General features: G+C 36.4%; 2 protein-coding genes across 4 annotated transcripts in view; one reads left to right on the top strand and one right to left on the bottom strand.

The window, feature by feature from the left end:
• Window positions 1-5,139, bottom strand: part of LOC110443520 — a 62,547-nt gene extending 57,408 nt beyond the window's left edge. The window contains exon 1 of the mRNA XM_021487784.1: window positions 5,029-5,139. The gene's annotated coding sequence lies outside the window, so the exon portion shown is untranslated. The remainder of the gene's footprint in view (window positions 1-5,028) is intronic.
• Window positions 5,140-5,422: 283 nt separating this feature from the next.
• Window positions 5,423-21,350, top strand: part of LOC110443550 (DNA replication ATP-dependent helicase/nuclease DNA2-like) — a 48,193-nt gene continuing 32,265 nt past the window's right edge. For 2 of the 3 annotated variants that reach the window (XM_021487824.1, XM_021487823.1), the window contains exons 1-14: window positions 5,423-5,488; window positions 6,425-6,565; window positions 7,246-7,287; window positions 7,975-9,596; window positions 10,245-10,802; window positions 11,628-11,693; window positions 12,143-12,214; window positions 13,697-13,858; window positions 14,649-14,673; window positions 15,909-15,971; window positions 16,573-16,658; window positions 18,105-18,224; window positions 19,691-19,762; window positions 20,151-20,193. In XM_021487824.1, coding sequence (XP_021343499.1) covers window positions 6,527-6,565; window positions 7,246-7,287; window positions 7,975-9,596; window positions 10,245-10,802; window positions 11,628-11,693; window positions 12,143-12,214; window positions 13,697-13,858; window positions 14,649-14,673; window positions 15,909-15,971; window positions 16,573-16,658; window positions 18,105-18,224; window positions 19,691-19,762; window positions 20,151-20,193 — 2,970 coding nt within the window. In that variant the 5' untranslated portion in view covers window positions 5,423-5,488; window positions 6,425-6,526. The remainder of the gene's footprint in view (window positions 5,489-6,424; window positions 6,566-7,245; window positions 7,288-7,974; window positions 9,597-10,244; window positions 10,803-11,627; window positions 11,694-12,142; window positions 12,215-13,696; window positions 13,859-14,648; window positions 14,674-15,908; window positions 15,972-16,572; window positions 16,659-18,104; window positions 18,225-19,690; window positions 19,763-20,150; window positions 20,194-21,350) is intronic. The other variant, XM_021487826.1, reaches the window with a different exon arrangement.

Here is a 21,350-nt window from a genome sequence, read left to right as displayed (position 1 = left end):
TAAGGCATGTGAGACAATCCAACAAGAGTACTGCGGGGCGGAACAATATACGCCCGTCGAATGTCATATAGTATTATATACTTTCTTACACTGAAATAAGATCTGCATCATTCCAAGAGTGGTTAGCTGATATGCTATAAAAAATGTACATATAGGAGGAAATAAATTACTGAAATGAACAAAGAACAATAACTTTTGCAAAAATTGTTGAATTAAAATTCTTTTAAGGGAGAAACAACTTCATATCATGATTATAATGTTTACCAAGTTTCAAAGAGATTAGTCGAAACATGTAGGAGATTGCCGGACAAACAAAAGTTTATGCTGGGCGGCTGGACAACCCTATACCATAATACTCCCGTCAAATTTGACGGGCATATAAAAACATATCAAAAGATCTTAAAATTAAATGACTCAAAATGAGCTTATCTAGGTGACTCGCATGTTCACAAAACTCTTGGGTTAATTTAGTTGCCTTAATCAGTAAAATAAAAGCTAGTTTACACAATTCATGAGCTAAAGGGCCTGTCACACACTACAGATGTACCTTGTCGGGACGAAACCGGAGCAAAATATTAACAACGTCAAGGAAATCGGACCGTAGCAATACTGATGTACATGTATAAGTACCGGCATTCACTTTGCGATACTGTTGAGTTGTTCTACCAATGTAAGAGCCGATGTGGTACCGAATACCACTTTTCAGTAGTTAGTACATGATCAGCGGCGCTTCAGTAACTACTTTGCTGGTATTTGGTAGTACTACTGTATCCCATCGTTACCAGTACAGTATACACTGAGGCCACTGGAGGTCGAGCCACCAATCAAATGTAGTCCCGTTGCTCGCTCCGACAGCACAACGATGAACATTTTTTGAGCAATATGTTAAAAAAATGATGTTTACATCCCTGTAGCTTGTATTGAACACTAGGTTGTTTTTTAGTTTGTAAATAATAGTTTATAAAAAATAGCAATTTGGTTTTAGAAATGATCGCAAAATGTTAATATCCCTGTAACACTAGCTAGCTGACATTAAATCGTATATATTTAGCTTATATTGAACACAAGGTTGTTTATTGATTTTTTAATCAATTGTTTAAATAAAATAGCAATTAGGTTTCAGAAGTGATTGGAAGATGGTATATCACCGAGGTTATATATATACAGTATAGTATCTATAGCTTGTACCATTTTATACTTTTATTTTAATATACACGATCTCATGATACTGACAGACTGACATTAGTATGTTGAAATTTGTTATTACATCACAAAACATCACAAAAGCATATATATATATCTAACATAATCTCAGAGCAACAGTATCACGCATATATATCTGAATTGACATTTTAGACGATATTAATTATTTGAGATGGAGACGTAATAGACGTTCATCAAATAAAACATGCAATCAAATCCTGTCAAACAATATCAGCCCTGAGCTATTTTATATGCACACAGATAATTCTCTGCCTGGTTTAAGACCACATAAAATAATGCATGAACAAATTGAGAACTATATGATGATTTCCTTTTTGATGACATTTATTGGTGCTAGCTCTGCATCACGATCTTTTAAATTCAAGATAACCACTAAAACTCAGATGGAAAAATCGGTCCCTGAAAAGGTCATTGTGACCGATATAAAATGTGTGGGTACAGGCCTATGTTGCTAACTGGCCATGGATGTGATGTGTTAATTTGTTCAAAAATGTAACCTTCAACAGGTTGGGCACAACGGCACACATGGGTAATAATCCTGCATTTGGGGAACATCTTTGTATGTTATGGTTGAATGCATTTCAAATCTAATCAAAATTTTGTACTTCACTTATGTTATTGAAAATCGCCATATCTATTGGTTATTACAAACAACTTTTGGTTGAACAGTTTTTGCTTTTGCAAGTATTTCACGACCTTTGAAGCCTTAGAAAAGTCGGGACATCTAAAATCACGAAAATGTCAAAACACGAAAAAACGTTCAACCAAAAGTTGTTTATAATAACCATACAAATAGCGATTTTTAATAAAGATAGTGAAGTACAAAATTTTGATGTTTTATATAGGATAGTGAAAGTAGATTTGAAGTGCATTCAACCATAACATACAAAGATGTTACCCAAATGCAGGATTATAACCCATATGCGCCGTTGTGCCCGACCTGTTCAAGGGACCACACATCAATGACACACTGCCTAAACTTCCACATATATCCAGGGCTCGCGCTGTCGGTAGCCATTTTTTTTATTGGCTACTTAAAATATGATGTGGCTACTAAATTGACTACTAAGTTTTTAAAAATGGAGAAAAATCTGTAACTTTGTCCAAGAAAACAGCCTGTCTATACTCATGTGTGTACTGTGGCTGACACTGATTGCGTAAACATAATCAGGGTCATCACAGACTAGCGTGCGCTGTACAACTGCGAGCTAATTATGCTGTTGTCTAAATTGTCAAGTCAATTATCAATCTTCAGATGGCAGGTGTTATAATTCGTGTACATTAATGGACAGTGAGGTCAAGTTAATTGGATGACCCATTGACATTGAGAAAACATTCTGATGAGCGAGTCACACACATAGGTGTGGTTTGATTTAATTGGTTTAGTATTGTTTAACATCTTTTCACCAGCTATGGTCAATTAAGGAAGGTCTCCCGCTGTGTGCAAGATGCATTCGTATGTGTTTTGGGAGGTTGTGATATGCTCCTGTTTGGGCTCGCACACATACATTTGGCGGTGCCGTAACACTGAATCCAACAAATTTATGGATTTAAAATTAGAGTACATGGCCCTCATTTACCTTATCCAGTACTGTACTAGTGATAAACATAAATATGTCTGATATATGCTTGATTAGAAAGTATAAGTATCGCCTGGAAACACCTTGTCGAAGTGCCGATTTTTCGGCTTTTCAGATCATTTCCAATGAGATATCGTATCTGTGTACTTTCGTAGTTTAAGGTTTTAGAATTTCAAGTGATCGAGAAAAGTTATTTAGCCTTGAAGTTATGCAGTTTTTAGAACAGCAAACCGTTCAAAATGTCTTCGACGGTCGCTTATATTAGGTGCCAATCGACGACACAGGAATGGCCAAGTTACATGCGATGTGATCCGTCACAGGTACTAGCCTCGTCTGTCAATACACCTATATTATTATAGGTGTATTGACAGACGAGGCTAGTACCTGTGCTTTCGTTTTATTTCGAAGGGTTGGTCAATACCGTTATAAATTCGTCCTTTTCCTTTCAAATGTGTTCTACTGCCATAAATTTACATTTGAAATGTGTATTCTTTTAAAATATATAGAGGTTTTTTTTTACATAAAACATGAATTACAGTGAATATATCTAAACCCAGGAAAAGTAATTGTCAATATTGCATTATAATTACTGAGGCATTGATTTGGATTTTTATTAGTTTTATTTTTAGATTGAAGGCACAGAATTAGATTATCTAAGCCCACATTTAAAGGCGAATATTATCTTAAAATTTGAACTTTTCAATCCATAATTTTATTCACAATTCCTGTCTCAAGAAAATGAGATAAAGTCTGATTTTCTCTGTTTTGAAAAGAAATCAAAAAGTTCTGGTGGAAATTTTCAGCATTTTAATGAATGTTATATTTTCTTATAATTACAGCCATATAATCAGAAATTATTTAAAAAAATATCACATAATGGATAAAATTATAAACATGATACATTTAACAAAATTTGAATTTAATACTAATAGAGTACTCCTTAACTCATTCACCCCTGAAATTTCATAATGAACTATTCCAACCTTTGAATTGGAAGAGTTCAAATGTGTCTTTAGGGGTGAATGGGTTAATATAAAATGTAGAATAGTATTGAGCTATCTTCATGGAATCAAAATTATGGCCCAGACAATGAATTTGAATGCCATGATCCTACACATACGGTATATATCTCTAAAATGTGTCGAGTTATCTTCAGCAATTCAGAAAATATAGCCCAGATAATCATTAAGGATGGAANAATGTTATATTTTCTTATAATTACAGCCATATAATCAGAAATTATTAAAAAAAATAATGGATAAAATTATAAACATGATGCATGATGGGCGGCGGCATACAAATGGCAACTTATGTTCAAATATTTTATATTATATATGTTAGCTGAAGAAAACTGCCAGTATCAAGCTGATGATGAGGACACAGTGACACATTTCACTCCTGGTTTTCTTATATCTAGACGGCTACGAACGTTGTTTGAAGATTTTCTTGGAGTGTCCTCTTGTTTTTCTGTGTTTATGTCAATTTTAAACATATTTGAAGTGACTATATAATCATACATATTATTCATAATTTTATATAAAATGTACATTAATCATGTCTCCTCTCATTTTACGGTGCTTCAATTTTGGCAAGTTTAATCTTTGTAGACACTCAGTATATATGTTAGATATTTTAGCCCCGGTATTAGTTATAAATAGATGGGCACAGAAAGTGGTAACATATTGACTGTTCAATATGATGACGAGCAGATTGAAAAGGTTGTCATTGTCGAGTGAAGGATAGCTTACATTATAAACTGACTTTCCAGTTAAAATTAAAGCCTATAAACAATGTAAAGAACATAAGTATTCTTTGTTAAACAGAAACCGGTCATCTGGTGCTACCTGTGTTTGTATCATACAGTATAACTATATCTGTATAAAGTGTATCATTGTATGGTAACGTCGATATCTTTAGCAATTCACCTTATCCCTTTTTGAGGGATGGTGTAAGCTCCTGGTTTTGATGTATCACTTTCAATCTAATTTATTAGAGGAAACAATACACCAATGTAAACGTGTACACTCGACTATTGAGTCACTCGCGCAAAACTGCCAAAAACACCCTAAATATTAAATCGTTTAATAAATGACAGTATAAAGAAGAAGAACAACTGTCAAAGTCGGTGTCCCGAATATGTATATAATTGTGAAGCCGATGAATGAAGAATTACACTTGAACGGGACGTAACAGGATTTAAGGGTAACATATAAGTCAAACTTACCTCTCTTCAAGAAGTTTTCGATTTAATCCCAATCGAAACACGTTAACAGACTATCCACCACATCAATTACACATCAGTCTGATGTCATTCAAACGTCTCTGGTCGCGGATCAAAATTAATCGATGTCAATGTGGCGCTTAAGTACCGGGTGCATTCGATGCCTTCTGTCTACATGTATCACTCTATATTATTTATCAATATACATTGTATTGTTCCATCAGCAGTTGGTCATAGCATACCCTTTATTCTATAAATTCAGTTCGAAGGCAAAAATGACAGAGTTACAGTTTTGAAAGTCATCACTGATAATTTTTAAAATAATGAACGGACAAGAAGCCTTAAAATATTTTTAGATTGTTTTGGAACTCTTTATGTGTGAAAACACAAAACATACATTTGGCGGAATTTGCAAATGACGATACTGCTGTCGTTGTACAACACAAATTGCGTGACGATTTTGGTAATTTGAAAACATGTTTGACATTTGTCAAATAGGCCTACTTAATTATATTTTCTTTGTATTTAAAAGCTCTTGCTTTAAAAAGATCGTTTTTGGATCGAAAGTTTTTTTTCAGCAAGATTGTGAGGATGGATTACACCACAGGGACACGGATCGCTTTACTTGTAATATTAAAAAAATACTAGGGGTTTCCTATACTAATATAATGTATTTATTAGTATAGGAGACCCATATTTTTTAATATTATAAGTAAAGCGACCAATGCCCCTGTGGATTACACTTCAAAGTTTACTCTCCCCACACACACAAAGTACCGAAAAGTCCAGTATGAATGGTGATATGTCGCTCCTCTCCTGCATACAGCGTTTCAAAAGTATCCAGGGCTAATCAGATTGGATCGTTTTAATCAATAGATAATAATGAATAAAATGTTTATGATGTGTGAGAAACAGAGAAAGTTGTCATTGCGATGTTGTTAATATTTTACTCATTAGTATCTATTTTGATCGAAACTAATTCCTGTGGCCTAATGTAATCAATAAATAGTACAACATCCTCCCTTGGACAGTTATCTTAAGCCATACAAATGAAGAAGAAATATCCTGAAAAATGTAAAATCGAAAAATGCTGAAAAAATTCATGTTAAAACCATTATTCAAACTGCCGAAAAATCGGAATAGCTTTTTTCAGGAAATTATCCTTATTTAAAAATTGGTGCTATATATTTTTACCAAATCCTAGATTTGTCCCTGTTATATGATTTGTGCTGCAATACACTGCAGAATACAATCAGAGACGTCTCTGATACATTGTATATATCATTATGACAAGTATATTTTTTGTTCATTTGATTGGATAATGGTATCCAAAATGTTTTATTCTGATGATTGTATTATTATGTTATGCATATTAATTTTTTTCTGCATTTGGCATAAGAAAGGTGACCTGATCATTTACACATATGTGGATTTGCTGGCCTTGACCTTTGATGGAATTCTGGCTTGACCCAGGTCAGTGATCACATGTCACTTTATCAAGATGGGAAAGACAGCCAAAGGAAGGCAACAGAAAGCCAGTGTAAGTGTATAGGGATCATGACTGTTAGCAAATTAAGAAAAAATGTACCACCAAGTCAAAATCAAATACCCTGTTGGCACTCAAATGAATTATTTAACAATTATGGACTTTTGTGATTTAATCTCTATCAATTTCACTTTCACAATTCACTAACCCAGAGCTGATTAGTTTTCCAGGAGAATAATCTACTTTGGTATATGGAACATGATGTTTAACATTTTTTTTTTTTGCACAGTTACTTTTTCAAAAAAGTACAAGTGAAAAGACATACCATTCAACTAACCAATAATTTAGGAGGCACGGTAGTCTAGTGGTAGGAAGCCGTGCTCGTGAGCGAAGGGTTGCAGGTTCGAGTCACGGCATGGCACTGTGTTGTATCTTTGAGTAAGATTCTTTACTCAGCTTGTTTCAGTCTACTCAGCTGTAAATGAGTATGTGGTTGGGCAGTGCTAGAATTGTAGAATTCTAGCTGTGAGCGCTGAAATGGCAGCACCGGCTGAATGCTCCCCAGGGAGTTGAGAAAGATATTGGCTGGTTGCAAAGGCCCTATAACCACGGATAATAATTTATGAACCGCTTCGAGACAACCTACAAACTAGGTTGTGATAAAGCGGTATATAAGAACCTCAAATTATTATTATAATTATTATACCAGTAATCTTTGTTTAAATTACCTACAGGGAGAACCGGTGCAGCAACCAAAGATATCCAACTTCTTTCAGGCAAGTACATACACATATAAGTGACTTTCTAGATAATTTTGGGCTGTCTGTCTGTCTGTCTGTCTGTCTGTCTGTCACATTTTAGTTTCTGTTCAATCCAGAATCAAGTATTTCAAAAAAAACAAAAAAATGTACCATTTTTCTGATTGGTGATATATATTGTTACTGAGAGCAGTATTGATCATAAAATTGTAATGGAAAAAAATAAAGAAATTATTTACATTATGATTCCACCCCTGCAAATTAAGGATCGAGAAAAAAATGTTGTTACCTATTGCTATATCACAAGAGGGAACCCCCTGCAGATTTGGGGATTTGCTTTTGTGCCCTCTATTTGGGGACACAAAAGCAACCAAAATATCTTTATATTTCTCTCTACTTCTAACTACCTTTTATTTCCTATCGCCTTACTTGGCAAAACCTCACTTTTGGTTTTAATGTTGAATGCTTGTCCAGGTAATGGGTTCTGTCCACAGTGAGATAGCACTATGAAGTCTGCATCAGATCCACGCTATCACAAGGAGGCAAGTACAACAACATACCCTGTCTCCGGCACACATATACACGCATGCACGCTTACACAACACACATGGAGGCATGTCCTTAAATTATCTTAGCTGTTGATAGTACGTTAAACAAAGTAAAACCAAACCAAACGTTATGATTCATTTTTGTATATTTGTACAGACTGGACCTGCTAAAGGCAAGGACCAAGTATTGTTCACAGAGCTTGGAAAGTCTTCATCATCGTCGTCCAGTAAACTCTCTTTAAAGAAACCCGTCGTAACAGTAGGAAGGAACCAATCTCCCGATATAGTTAGGTCAGAGGTCAAGTCTGTGAACCAGAAAATTAACCAATCCGCTGATAGTAATCTACAGATATGTGAGGATCAAGATGTCGTTGTGATCCCTGAAACTCAGATGTTGTTTAGCCCTAGTCCAAAGCGTGGTCATCAAGATACGGAGGCTGGCAAGCTTAACACAAGTTCCGACATTCTTATTCCGGACACCCCGGATGATAATAAGTCAAAGATAGACCAACGGAAGAAAATATTCCGTCGCAGTTTCTTGACTGGGTCGTCAAATTTGTCGAAACCTGCTGGTCTACCTCTTCGCGTAAAACCTATAAAGGCAACAAAACCTTCTCTCTCTAATGCCAAGAAAAATCTTCTGTCTGTTTCAGTGAATTTTAATCCTAAAACTTCTGACGAAAACATTTCTGAAAATTCTTCCGATAAAAAAGACGGCAGTGAAGTTGAGAATGATGAAGAAGATGCAGAAATCTCCAAAGGAGAGGCAGAGTTAGTCGACATGTATCTTGCACAACAAGAAAAAAGTGAATTTCATGATGGAGATTCCTGCGAAAAGTCAGAGGTCATGAAGGAAACTAATGTGCTAAAATGTGATGAAGAGCAGGTAAAGGGAGGTAACCCTGAGCAGTTTATAGAGGAAGACGAGTGTAACGAAATTAACACAGATAATGAATTTGACGAGGTAAAAATTGTTGATCCTTCGCAGACCCCTGTTAAGATTTATGATTCTAATATTCCCTCCATCAAGAGGATGAGTAAGGCGGGACTTTCCCCTGATCCTAAGCGAAATATGTCTGGGAAAACAAAATGGGAAGTTTTTGAGCAACTGATGGAGGAAGGCAATACTAAAGAAAATATGCAGCTAGATAAAACAGGAAGTTTTGAAGAAAAGGAAAATGTGAAGAAAAAGTTGCGAATGTGCGGTTCTTCATCTGATTTTGTGTCTAGCAAGAAACTTTTGGACAATACAGCATCTGAAATCTGCAGAAAAACAGATTCAAGGTCCAAGGGAGAAAACTCTAGGAATACACCATCGTTGAAGAAATTGAGTGACAAAGGTACCAAAAATTTATCCCAACAGCTTGGCTATCAGATGGGTGGTAGTCGGTCAAGGAAATCTCAACCGAAAAGTTCAAATGATGGAGTGAAAACGGACGACGTGCTTGGAGAAATACTTCAAGAATTGGTAACCACTCCGACTCTAAAATCAAAATCCCCTAGTTTTACAAACAGCACAATGAATGGAGTCGAAACATTAACAGACACTTCGAGAGGTGTGAGAAAGTCATTTGATTCACATAAACGTTTATCTGACAGAGCAGATGCAGGCACAAGGAGGAGCGGAGATAGAAATGTTGTGAATAGGTTGGATGAAGGCCATGAAATACAGTTAGTTCAAGGGAAGAAGACAGAGGTGGAAGCGTCGATGCCTAAAATATCACTGAAGAAAAGACAGTCTGGAGCATACAAACAAAAGTCTGTTGATACCAACAATAGGTAGGTAATGGCGAAAAATGAGGCGAGGGGCCAAAACGATTTTTAACTTAGACATTATTGAGATCCCCACCCTATTACCATGTAGACCTTTGCTGAGCATCAAGAGAAAAACACAAATACACATATTATCTTGTAAGCAATACGTAGGACTGATTTCACAAACTAGAGTACATTTTGGATACCTTTAATATGGATATATATATAATATATATACAGCTGTCAAACTTCCATTAATCATATTTTGAAGTTTCAAAATTCTTGATGTGTTGAACTTAAAACAAAGTCCAGATTATTTTTACTTAAATAACACTTTCGTTTTATACAAAGTACAAACTAGAGTCCATTTGGTAAATTTTGGATACCTTTAATACAGATATACAGTCTAACTTCCATATATCGACCTTTAAAGATGAAACTTTCTTCAGGTGTCAAACTCACAACAAAGTCCAGATTTTTTCCTTTGATTCATTAACACTTCATATATTAAGCAAAGCACAAGCTACAGAGTCCATTTGGTAAGTTTTGGAAACATACAAAAAAAAAAAATGTATAACATTGCCTATTTGTATTATATCTGTACAGTATGTACAGTGTATCACCCATACCCGAATGTGGTATTTCACCTAAAATGTTGTCCTAAAATTGTAGATCATTGTCAGCAGACATCTCGTTCACAGAGGAAGAACTTCAGTATTTTGATGACCTTGATAGCGGAATCCATACTTTTGTTGGTGGCGGAGCCGACTCTGAGGACACTGGTACGCCTCCTGACAGTGGAGGCCAATCATCGGAACTCTTCACTCCCGTTATACCAAAGTTAAAAAAATCCTCATCAAATTTCGTAAAAAAGAAATCGAAAGAAGTTAGAGAAATTACATCAGAAAATACTTTTTCAGACGAAATAATGGAATCTGATTCAGGGTTGGACCTGATGTTGCAGTGTTTGACTCCTGAACCCAAGAGGTGCTTGACCCCTGAACCTTTGACCCCAAGCATCCAGAGATGTGTGACCCCTGATGCTTCAAGCATTCGAGCGACTCAGAATATTAATGAGTTTCCCAGTCAGATGTCAGTTAAACATACAGGTGGGAAAGACGTTGAGATGGAAATCGAAGACGTTCCAACCCAGAGTGAAAGTCAAGAACTGTGTGAGGAATTTGATCATCTAACTCCATTTAAGGACAAATCAGATACCGAGTCTGACCTGTAAGTTTTTAAAAGTTTTTGATTTACAAGTTTTTCCAAGAGTTATCTCTTTCTGTGCTGCTAATAGGGACACAGGGAAGCGAGTACCCGGAATTTTGTCTCATCTGACAGACAGAAGTACCTAGAGTTAACTCATTCACCCCTAAAATTTCATTATGAACTATTCAAACTTTTGAATTGGAAGAGTTCAAATGTGTGTTCAGGGGTAAACAAGTTAATGAGTTAACTGAGCTTTTGCTGTAGCATGATGCTAAATGTATATAATGTGATTTGCTTAGTAAAACATTGCAATGATTTTGTATATAATCGATCCCATTTTTATTCAACCAAAACAAATTGGGATAAGGTTGGGTATATAACAATAAGGTGGGATACATGTTAGATAGGTGTAAACCTCTTCAGCTTCCACAATGAGGGAGAAAGTGTGTGAAACGTGACTGAAACTGCTTTGCTCAATTTATCTTTCCTTTTTTATGTATCAAAATAACTCCAAAAAGCATTCATTTGATTCAGACACACCTGTTATGATCATTACACACACTCTGCAGTAACTCGGAGATCATTTGACTACAGGATGTATATTTTGAGTTTGTGTGGATTTGGACTTGTATGAGGGAGTTTCAAGGTAGATTGGTAAATTTTGGTCAACATGTGAGAGTCTCCGTCCTAATGAAGGAGGATTGACAATCATGTGTCAGTCTGTCTGTCTCTCCTTCTGTCTTTCAATTTATAATTCTTATCCAGATGCTAATGTACAACAACAAAAAATGCTCAAATGTCAAACTTGGTGTGTTGTTAATTATATATTGCCCTTTTTGATTATAGCAGTGAAGAACAGCCACCATGTGTTCACTTTGGTCGTCACACTGTGAAGAGCATCAACAGAACCAGGTCTGGATTATAAATAAATTATTAAAATTTCAAATAATTATTTATGCAATGTCGCAAAGCATCTTATTATTTTGTTCCTGTTCTCAGCCTGAAAATCTAGGGTTACGTCTGATATGTGTCTTGGTGACTGATAATTTTAACGTGCTATGATCTATTGACAATGTCCGCTGATATATAAAAACTTTGTTTCTTTTACAACAATCATGAAACAAGTTATACAGCTTATATTAATCACTCTTGTTGGCCCGGATGTAAGCGCGTGAGGGGTCTTAGTGTGGGAGGTAACCAGAGTACCCGGAGAAATCGTAACCCACATGGTTGGGCAGGTGACTCCATACCTAAAGTTGCAATATGCGAATATTTTTCCAAATGTATATATATGTATATAAATGTAGAAATATGTAATGTTTAAAGTTATTTATCTAAATAAGATTGATATTAATTTTCAGAGACAATGTTACCTTGGAGCTAGAAGACTTTGCTGAGAAAATTCCAAGACTCTGCATACTTGAAGATTTCTGGTAAGACAAACACTGGCTTAATCTAATTCTTCATCAGGTTTCGTCTAATGTATTCAGATATCACAGTGTGTCTTAATAACCATTGTTAATTACTAGAACATAACTCTATATTGAGCTGTCAAATCATGATGGAAAATACATTATACTTCTAGTGATAATCCTGCAATCTGATTGGTTGAGACAAATTGTTCATTTCACACTGTCAAATACACTTCAGTATTGAGTAAATGGAAGGGTGCTTCCAAACGCCCTAGCAAGAGGTGACAGTGTGTGTGACAGTGTAAAATAGTGACTGCGCAAAGAAGATGCGCGTACGGTTCATTTCAGCCACTATAATTTTGCATTGCGACTCTTGCGCGTGTTGATCCACAGGCACTCCATGTCACTACCGTTGTTTACTCGCCGGTGATTAGTAGACGATGTAATATACGCTGGGATGAGTGATTTCAAAGTGCTTCATTCACGAAGTAGTCTTGGATAAACAATCGGCCGCCTGCTCAGTGAAGTAAATAAAACCAAGATTTGCAGATGTCAAGTTGGGTGATTGGGATAAACTTTTGACAGATAATGATTCTCAAAGCATGCAGCTGGTACCGTCAAACGAACATGTACAAAAGCAGTTATGATTGATATGAAAAACAAGGTTTCAGGGAGTGAAACTTAAGGACACCATCACTGATGTTGATATGAAAAAGATGTTCGGTAACCCAATTAACTTGTTATAACGGCCATGACATTTTGCTTTTAAATTTGTGTTATATCTTTAATAGTTCACTGTTATTATATTTTTGATGAAAATACAATATTTGTTACAAATTTAAAAACTTGGTAAGGTGCTCTACCAAAATTGTGAATTTTATGACTCACGTTTACCCCTGGGGAAGGGGGGAGGGGCAAAATTTATTATGGTTTATAATGGCAAATGATACTTTGAATATTACATATTGTTGATAACTTGATTGGAATTATAACCCTGAGTTGACAGTATGATACTTTGAACATTTTGAGCCAGCCCTACCCCCAAGGGCTGTAGGGTGGGGCCCAAAGGAGTCAGTGTGCTAAAATTTCTTCATTTTCCTTGTTTAGAATCAGAGGTGATAGTTTCAAATACTTTTCAGTTTTAAATCTGCGTGCTAGATATTGAATAAGGTGGTTTTATTGTTTTTTGTCACTTTGAATAGTACTTCTGTTCATGTTTTAAAGACAAAAATCAACTCTCTGTATAAATATATCAGAACTCAGATGACCGTTAAGGCCCACGGGCCTCTTGTTATGGAATACTTTTTAATTACAAAATTTCACAATAGTGACAGTGGTATTAACCTTTTCACTACTACAGATCATAATGGACCTACCCAGATCAATGCATGGTAGAGTTAATTAAAGTTACATAGGGGTGAACAGGTTGATATGGTTGTTTTTTTTGGTACTCTTTACCTAAACAAGTCAGGTTGAAGATAACGATTGTATTTATCATGACAGGTACGATACCCATATCACGGAGGGGGATATAGTACATGTGATTGGACAGTTTGATGATCACATGACCTGCCGCATCACTGACAAGTCGGGGCTGATTGTCGTGAACCCTGATCGCCTCCTCTCGGGAACCTCTGTGGTGTCGGGCGTTTTCTGTATGAGGAAGTAAGTTATCCAGCATTCATTTCCATTATGATGTGATCCATGAAACTTGTTTTTGTTGCAGCTCGCAGAAATGAAAATTTCAAGACTTGCTTCATATATATTTCATTCTAACAATCATTTTTACACGCCCATCAAGTTTTGACGGGAGTATTATGGTATGGAGTCGTCCGTCTGGCCGGCGTAAATTTTCATTTGTCCGGTAATCTTCTCCCTACATTTTTCGACCGATCTCTTTGACATGTGGTATATGTTATAATCATAATATGAAGTTGTGTCTCCCTAAACAGAATTTTGATTCAACAATTTTTCCAAAAGTTATTGCCCTTTGTTCATTTCAGTATTTGATTTTTTGTCCGGAGATCTCCTCCTACATTTGTTGCCAGATTTGTTTGAAACTTAGTAGGCTAAATAATCATTATATGTTGTTGTGCTCTTAAAGAGAATTTTGATTCAACAATTTTTGCAAAAATAACCCTTTGTTTATTTCAGTATTTGATTTTTGTCCAGCAATCTTCTCCTACATTATTTTGATTCGACGATTTTTGCAAAAGTTTTTGCCCTTTGTTCATTTCAGTATTTGATTTTTTGTTCGGAAATTTTCTCTTAAATATTTTATAGCATGGCAGCTAACCACTCTTAGAATGATGCAGATCTTATATCAATGTAAGAAAGCATATAACACTATATGGCATTCGACGGGCGTATATTGTTCGGCCCCACGGTACTCTTGTTGCACTATACAGATTGGTGTATGTCCGATGTTAAAAAATCTATTTCCTTGTGATTTCAGGTCTATACTTAACGAGAAGTTTAAAGTAAGTATATTTTACTACTGGATCTGTATAAGCTATCCAGGATATTTAAAAAGAAAAGAAAAAATCACAAAAGAAATATGTACAGGGGGGTGGAGATCCAATGGTGGTTTTCATAAAGATTAGCAAAGTTCAGCATTTCCCAGTTGATGGATTCTTTAAATAGAATTCACTAGTCCGGCCATAAATAAAAAGTAAAATGAATATACAACATTTGATATAGCGCCCTATTTAGTTATCATAAGCCACTCTATAATTAATACAATTAGCATATACATTAATCAATACAATTTTGAGAAATCGCAGGAGCTGCCTTATCAGGCGCTAACTACTAGTCCTAAGCCACCTGGCTAATATCTCCCTAGGTGTGTATGCCTGCGTGTGTGCTGGAGATGTAATGTGATAGAAGTATTACATCAATAATGTGTAGAGATGACCGTGACAACATCAACTGGGATTAATCAAGTGTTAACATGTTTTGACCCACTAGGTGGGCCGTCATCAGAACCTAATGTGTTAGATTCAAATTGATGAAATATCTTCCAATCACATGTTGGTAAAGTAATAAAGAGGCCTATTCACGTTGTTACTGTATACGGTGAAGTTTTTTTACTCCAGTTAAATATTCACCTTAATTATATGCACACTTTAATGAAGGCAAATTTATCAGTGGGCAAATATTAGTACAGAGGATACTCTATATGATTATTATATTTTCCTTTTTTGTGGCAATACATTTCTATGTCATTTATGAGAGCATAACTGCCATTGCTAGTTGCAGTGTATTGATACATAGTCAAAGTACTGCTGCTACAATTGTACGACTACTTATGTCGCATATTAAAAATATTTAGAACATTTCCTGGCTCTTTATTTTATGTTGATTTAATTTATGATTATTTTGTTCATTTCAATATTATTTATTTTCTTAAATCAAAAACAAATGGATTATATATCCAAGCTTTTGTTTTATATTCCAATTTTGTGCGAGAATCAGTACATAATGTCAGCTGTTCTCCTGTTGCTGTTTTAGGTATTGACCTGGCCTTGCAGATAATAACTGGAATTCTTTTAGGGAAAACCATCAATCCTTATTGCATTTTATATATAAAAATGAATCTTATTGCTTATGTATGTACATGAGGAAGGGCAATATGGATTTTACCAGTGAATTATGAATATTTGACTGGGCGAATGTTTCTTGGTATACAGAATGATTTTCAGTTTGTCGTTTACAGGGATGTGACCGAGGAAATGTTCAGATGTTGTATGGGAGCATCATACACTGTTTGTTTCAGCAGGTAAATATAAGTTTCTTAGTAAAGATCTAAATGTCCAAATTAAGAATTTGTTAGGAATAACATATCTCAATAAATGACTTTAAATACTTTTTATATTAAGCTCCCAGATTCAATTTAACCATAAGAATTGACAGTAAACAGACATTAATTATGCATGTTTATACACTTTAGTTTAACTACACAGCTATGGTAGTTTAGGGCAAGAATAGTNTTTGGGGGGGGGGGGGGGGGGGGGGGGGACCTCAAAGCCTCTATTCTGACCCAAATTCAACATTCAACATGCACCGCCCTCGAGTAGAATTTCCCTATTGTGCATGATGTACCTTGGTTTGGTTTGTTTTGTTTTACCTGCTATTAACAGCCATGGTCATTTTTAAGTATGTACAAGGCTTTGATGGTGGAGGAAAGTCAAGAGTACCCGGTGAAAACCATGGACCTGCATACAACATACCTACATATCATAGACTATATTAGTAAAACTAGGAAATGACAGAAAGTACCAATAAATATTTTGAAATGTCTTAGCCAGCTGATAATAATTATTTCAGATTTGTATGTGCTCAATGTTAATCAATAATGACCCATTTTCTTTGAATTCTAGGTCCTGAAAAAACAGATACAGGATAAGGCGAGGATTTTAACAGAAGCTGAACTCATCATAAAACAGAACAAGACTGTCCACGATATGTAAGTCAAATACAAGACAGGAAATATCAAAATCATACAGAGAATTTGTTTGGATTTTTCCAACGTTAATGAAATTGTGAACAAGGGAAGAATTACATCTTAACATCAGCAGCCGTAGCGAAGTGTTATACCGTGTAGCAGGATATTTTCCCGGGGGATGACATTTTTCGCGATTTTCGCGGGTCAATAACATTTTCGCAAAATTATGATCCGCAGAATGATATGATAAACATAAAGATGAGCTGCAATGATATACTTCATTATAATCTTAATGTCGTCACGAAATAGTAGGTGGTTATAACAATTGTAGCGGAACTGGACTGGGTCGATCGTCGGCGACCAGATAGCTCAATTGGTAGAGCATCTGTTTAGAGTTCGGAAGGTCTCGGGTTCGAACCCTGGTCTGGCCATGCATTTTTCCTCTCCTGTTACACAATCATATACATCAAGAGTAATACAAGATGTATGAAAACTGGTCATATCGCACAATTTATGTAATTGTTTTGCTGATGATTTGTTCAACGAAATACCCTTACATATTGTTGCTTAATATGCCTTTGACACTTTATATGCTAAGTGTCGTGTCTCTATGCTAAAGCACTGCAATTTTTTTAGTTCCTTTACATGTCGAAATCGCAAATTTTTTATCTGTGTAAATTTAAAATTTTCTAATTTTCTATCATACCTGTACTTCCTATCAGATTGGAAGCTTCAACAGTTTGTTTTTAGGGAATAACCCGACTGTATTTTGATATTTGCTGTTGCAGAATATTGTGATTATACTATATTACAAATCCGCTTTACGGGTCCGTTCCGATACAGTATAGCCATTGTTTGTGATGTCATAATCAATATCATCAAGTATTGGGCTGATTGATGTGGTTAAAAATCCCAGCAATTACGAAATCCCTGGTTATAATGTCGTAAATTATTTCAATCGACCAATCAAATACTGTTTTACGTATCTCAAATGAAATAGAATTGTCCTTGAACAAGAAGACAAATTCATCACAGACTAAAATAACATATATACAATGTATCCATATATGAATTTTTGACTGGATGAATATATTTTAAAAGGCCAGATGAAGACTCTTGATCTTAGTAAATGTGCTAGGATATAAGGATTGGGAGGGGTCAACTGCACCAGGTGGTATTAGGACGAGGAATAGTGATAAAGATAGTGCCGTCGCTGGGGCTCGAACCCACTACCATTGGGTCTCCAGACCGATGCTCTACCGCTGATCAGCTAAAGGGAAATTCCCTACAGCTGGCGCTTGTAAGGCAATCCAATCAATGCACATCTTTTACATATATAATGGTTTAGGCTTATCTAATTAAAAATGTATAAACTAATCAGTTACGTATATGTAAGTCAAAAAATGGGTCAGTCTATACAAGTTTACATGGAAGAATGTAATGAAATATAACAAATCCTTTAACCAGGTATGGAATGGGCGTGACAGAAGGCGAAGTACTGGAGGAGATAAAGAAGTACATCCCTCAGCTACAGAAGTGGTTAGAGCAGTATACCAGCAGTGGTCAGACCATGTTGGGGGCTCAGACGTAAGTACAACTACAACAGTGTATACAGTAGTACACTAGCAGTGGTCAGGCAGTGATAGGGGCACAGACGTAAGAACAACTACAACAGTGTATACAGCAGTACACTACCAGTGGTCAGGCAGTTTTGGGGGCACAGACGTAAGAACAACTACAACAGTGTATACAGCAGTACACTGTTGTAGTTGTTCTTACGTCTGTGCCCCTATCACTGCCTAACCACTGCTAGTGTTCTAAATTATACACTGCTGTAGTTGTACATACGTCTGAGCCCCTAACACTGCCGGACCTCTGCTAGTGTACTACTGTATACACTGTTGTAGTTGTACTGACGTCTGAACCCCTAACACTGCCTGACCACTGATAGTGTACTACTGTATACACTGCGGTAGTTGTACTTACGTCTGAGCCCCTACCACTGCCTGACCACTGCTAGTGTACTTCTGTATACACTGTTGTAGTTGTACTGACGTCTGAACCCCTAACACTGCCTGACCACTGGTAGGGTACTGCTGTATACACTGTTGTAGTTGTTCTTACTTCAGGCAGTGATAGGGGCACAGACGTAAGAACTACTACAGCAGAGCATAATGTAGAACACTAGCAGTGGTCAGGCAGTGTGAGGGGCTCAGACGTCAGTACAACTACAGCAGTGTATACAGTAGGACACTAGCAGTGGTCAGGCAGTGTTAGGGGCTCAGACGTATGTACAACTACAGCAGTGTATAATGTAGAACACTAGCAGAGGTCAGGCAGTGTTAGGGGCTCAAACGTAAGTACAACCACAACAGTGTATACAGCAGTACACTGTTGTAGTTGTTCTTACTTCAGGCAGTGATAGGGGCACAGACGTAAGAACTACTACAGCAGAGCATAATGTAGAACACTAGCAGTGGTCAGGCAGTTTTAGGGGCTCAGACGTAAGTACAGCTACAGCAGTGTATAATGTAGAACACTAGCAGAGGTCAGGCAGTGTTAGGGGCTCAGACGTAAGTACAGCTACAGCAGTGTATAATGTAGAACACTAGCAGAGGTCAGGCAGTGTTAGGGGCTCAGACGGAAGTACAACTACAACAGTGTATACAGCAGTACACTAGCAGTGGTCTGGCAGTGTTAGGGGCTCAGACTAAGTACAACTACACCAGTATATACAGCAATACACTAGCAGTGGTCAGGCAGTGATAGGGGCACAGACGTAAGTACAACTACAGCAGTGTATAATGTAGAACACTAGCAGTGGTTAGGCAGTGATAGGGGCACAGACGTAAGTACAACTACAGCAGTGTATAATGTAGAACACTAGCAGTGGTCAGGCAGTGTTAGGGGCTCAGACGTAAGTACAACTACAACAGTGTATACAGTAGTACACTAGCAGTGGTCAGGCAGTGTTATAAATAGGGGCTCAAACGTTTTATGTAATCCAGTCCATTGTCAAATCTTTTGAAAGATTAATCCTGTTTTATTTTCAGAAAGAAGCAGGGGGATGATGATGTCCTCATCACGAAGATCAAGGACATAGAGGAGAATATCTGGTCACCAAGGTAACATATATCTGGTCACCAAGGTAACATATATTTGGTCGCAAAGATAACACATGTTGTATCACTATCGGTAATAGCAGCCTATTTATCTGTATTAGGTTGCCAAACCTCCTACTTCACTGTATCTAGTTACCAAGTAAGCCATATCTGTTCGCCAGTGTAGTATTATCTTATCACCATATATTGACTCAAATGTGTTCGTCAAAGTTAATCATATTAGCTTACTAACGCAACTCTTTCATAACAAAATTAAACCGAACCAATCTTTTCTGTCAAATGCAAATCATGGCATTGATAATAAAAATTGTCATCATAGTTAAGACTTTTGCTGTAGACAGGTGTCTGTGATCACTAGAATGAATGTAATGGATTTTCTTTGTATTTACAGATTTGGTGTGAAAGGAAAGATAGATCTGACTGTGGAAGTAAGGGTGAGTAAAGGCTCTGCAACATGGTACATATCACAGGCTTTTTACTATGGAGGGTTTCATCAAACTTTTCCGGTTAAGTTGTTCGCAGTGTATAAATACTTCACACTCTAGGTTATATAGTCAAACCCAATAGACATACTGCTACCACTAACCACACTGGTGACTACAAAATTCTGGCTTTCCTCATATCATGGTACTATAACCCAACCATGCTGACTATCATCCAACAATAATTAATGCTGACATTTTACTGAAATTAAAAGTCAGCGCGGTTGGTTAAAAGTCAGCACGGTTGGTTAAAAGTCAGCACGGTTGGTTAAAAGTCAGCACGGTTGGTTTATAGTCAGCACAGTTAGTTTATATTCAGAGTACTGGACCCTGAAGATTTTACCTGTGTTCCTCCAGCACTAGCCATGCAATCCACCATTAGGTCGCGGGTTCGAGACTTACGTGGGGTAGTCGCCAGTTACTGGCCGTCGGTTGGTGGTTTTTTATCCAGGAACTCCGGCTTTCCTCCACCACCAAAACCTGGCACGTCCTCAAATGACCATAGCTGTTAATAGGACTTAAAACACAAACAAACCAAACAAAAATAAAGCTGGATTATATGGATCGGAAACTGCAGGTGGACTAGGGGTTTTATCCATGTGCGAGTATTGAATAATTAGAAAACCTTGAAAACAATATGTGATAAACTGTTTATCATCTATGTATACGTACTACTACCAGTGATAAATGTAGACAGATTTATACCATATATATACACATAGATTAATACCATATCTTGTTACCCACTTCTAATAATCGTTGAGATCCTCAGCCACAGACAAATGTAGACAGATTTGTGTGGGAAAATACCATCAACTGTAAAAAGCTATGGAGGGACATTTTGTCATTAGGTGTGCCATGTACATATTTACGCTTAAACAGTGTTGTTTTTAATTTCCTCACAAGATTTTTAATTCATTTTATAATGAATTGTTAATGGTGGACCATTTTCTTATGCTGTGTACTTTTAATTAATGGATACTTTGTTAAGTCCATGACATCATGTCATATAGCATGAGCCGGCTCTATGTGTTGAAAAAAATAATTCCAAATTGGAAATTGGGTAAATCCATTCTCAAGTCAATCTCAACTTCTTGACTTTTCTCATA

The sequence above is a fragment of the Mizuhopecten yessoensis genome, unplaced genomic scaffold (assembly GCF_002113885.1).
Source record: "Mizuhopecten yessoensis strain PY_sf001 unplaced genomic scaffold, ASM211388v2 scaffold716351, whole genome shotgun sequence".
NCBI lineage: Eukaryota > Metazoa > Mollusca > Bivalvia > Pectinida > Pectinidae > Mizuhopecten > Mizuhopecten yessoensis.
This window is presented reverse-complemented; position numbering and strand designations above follow the sequence as displayed.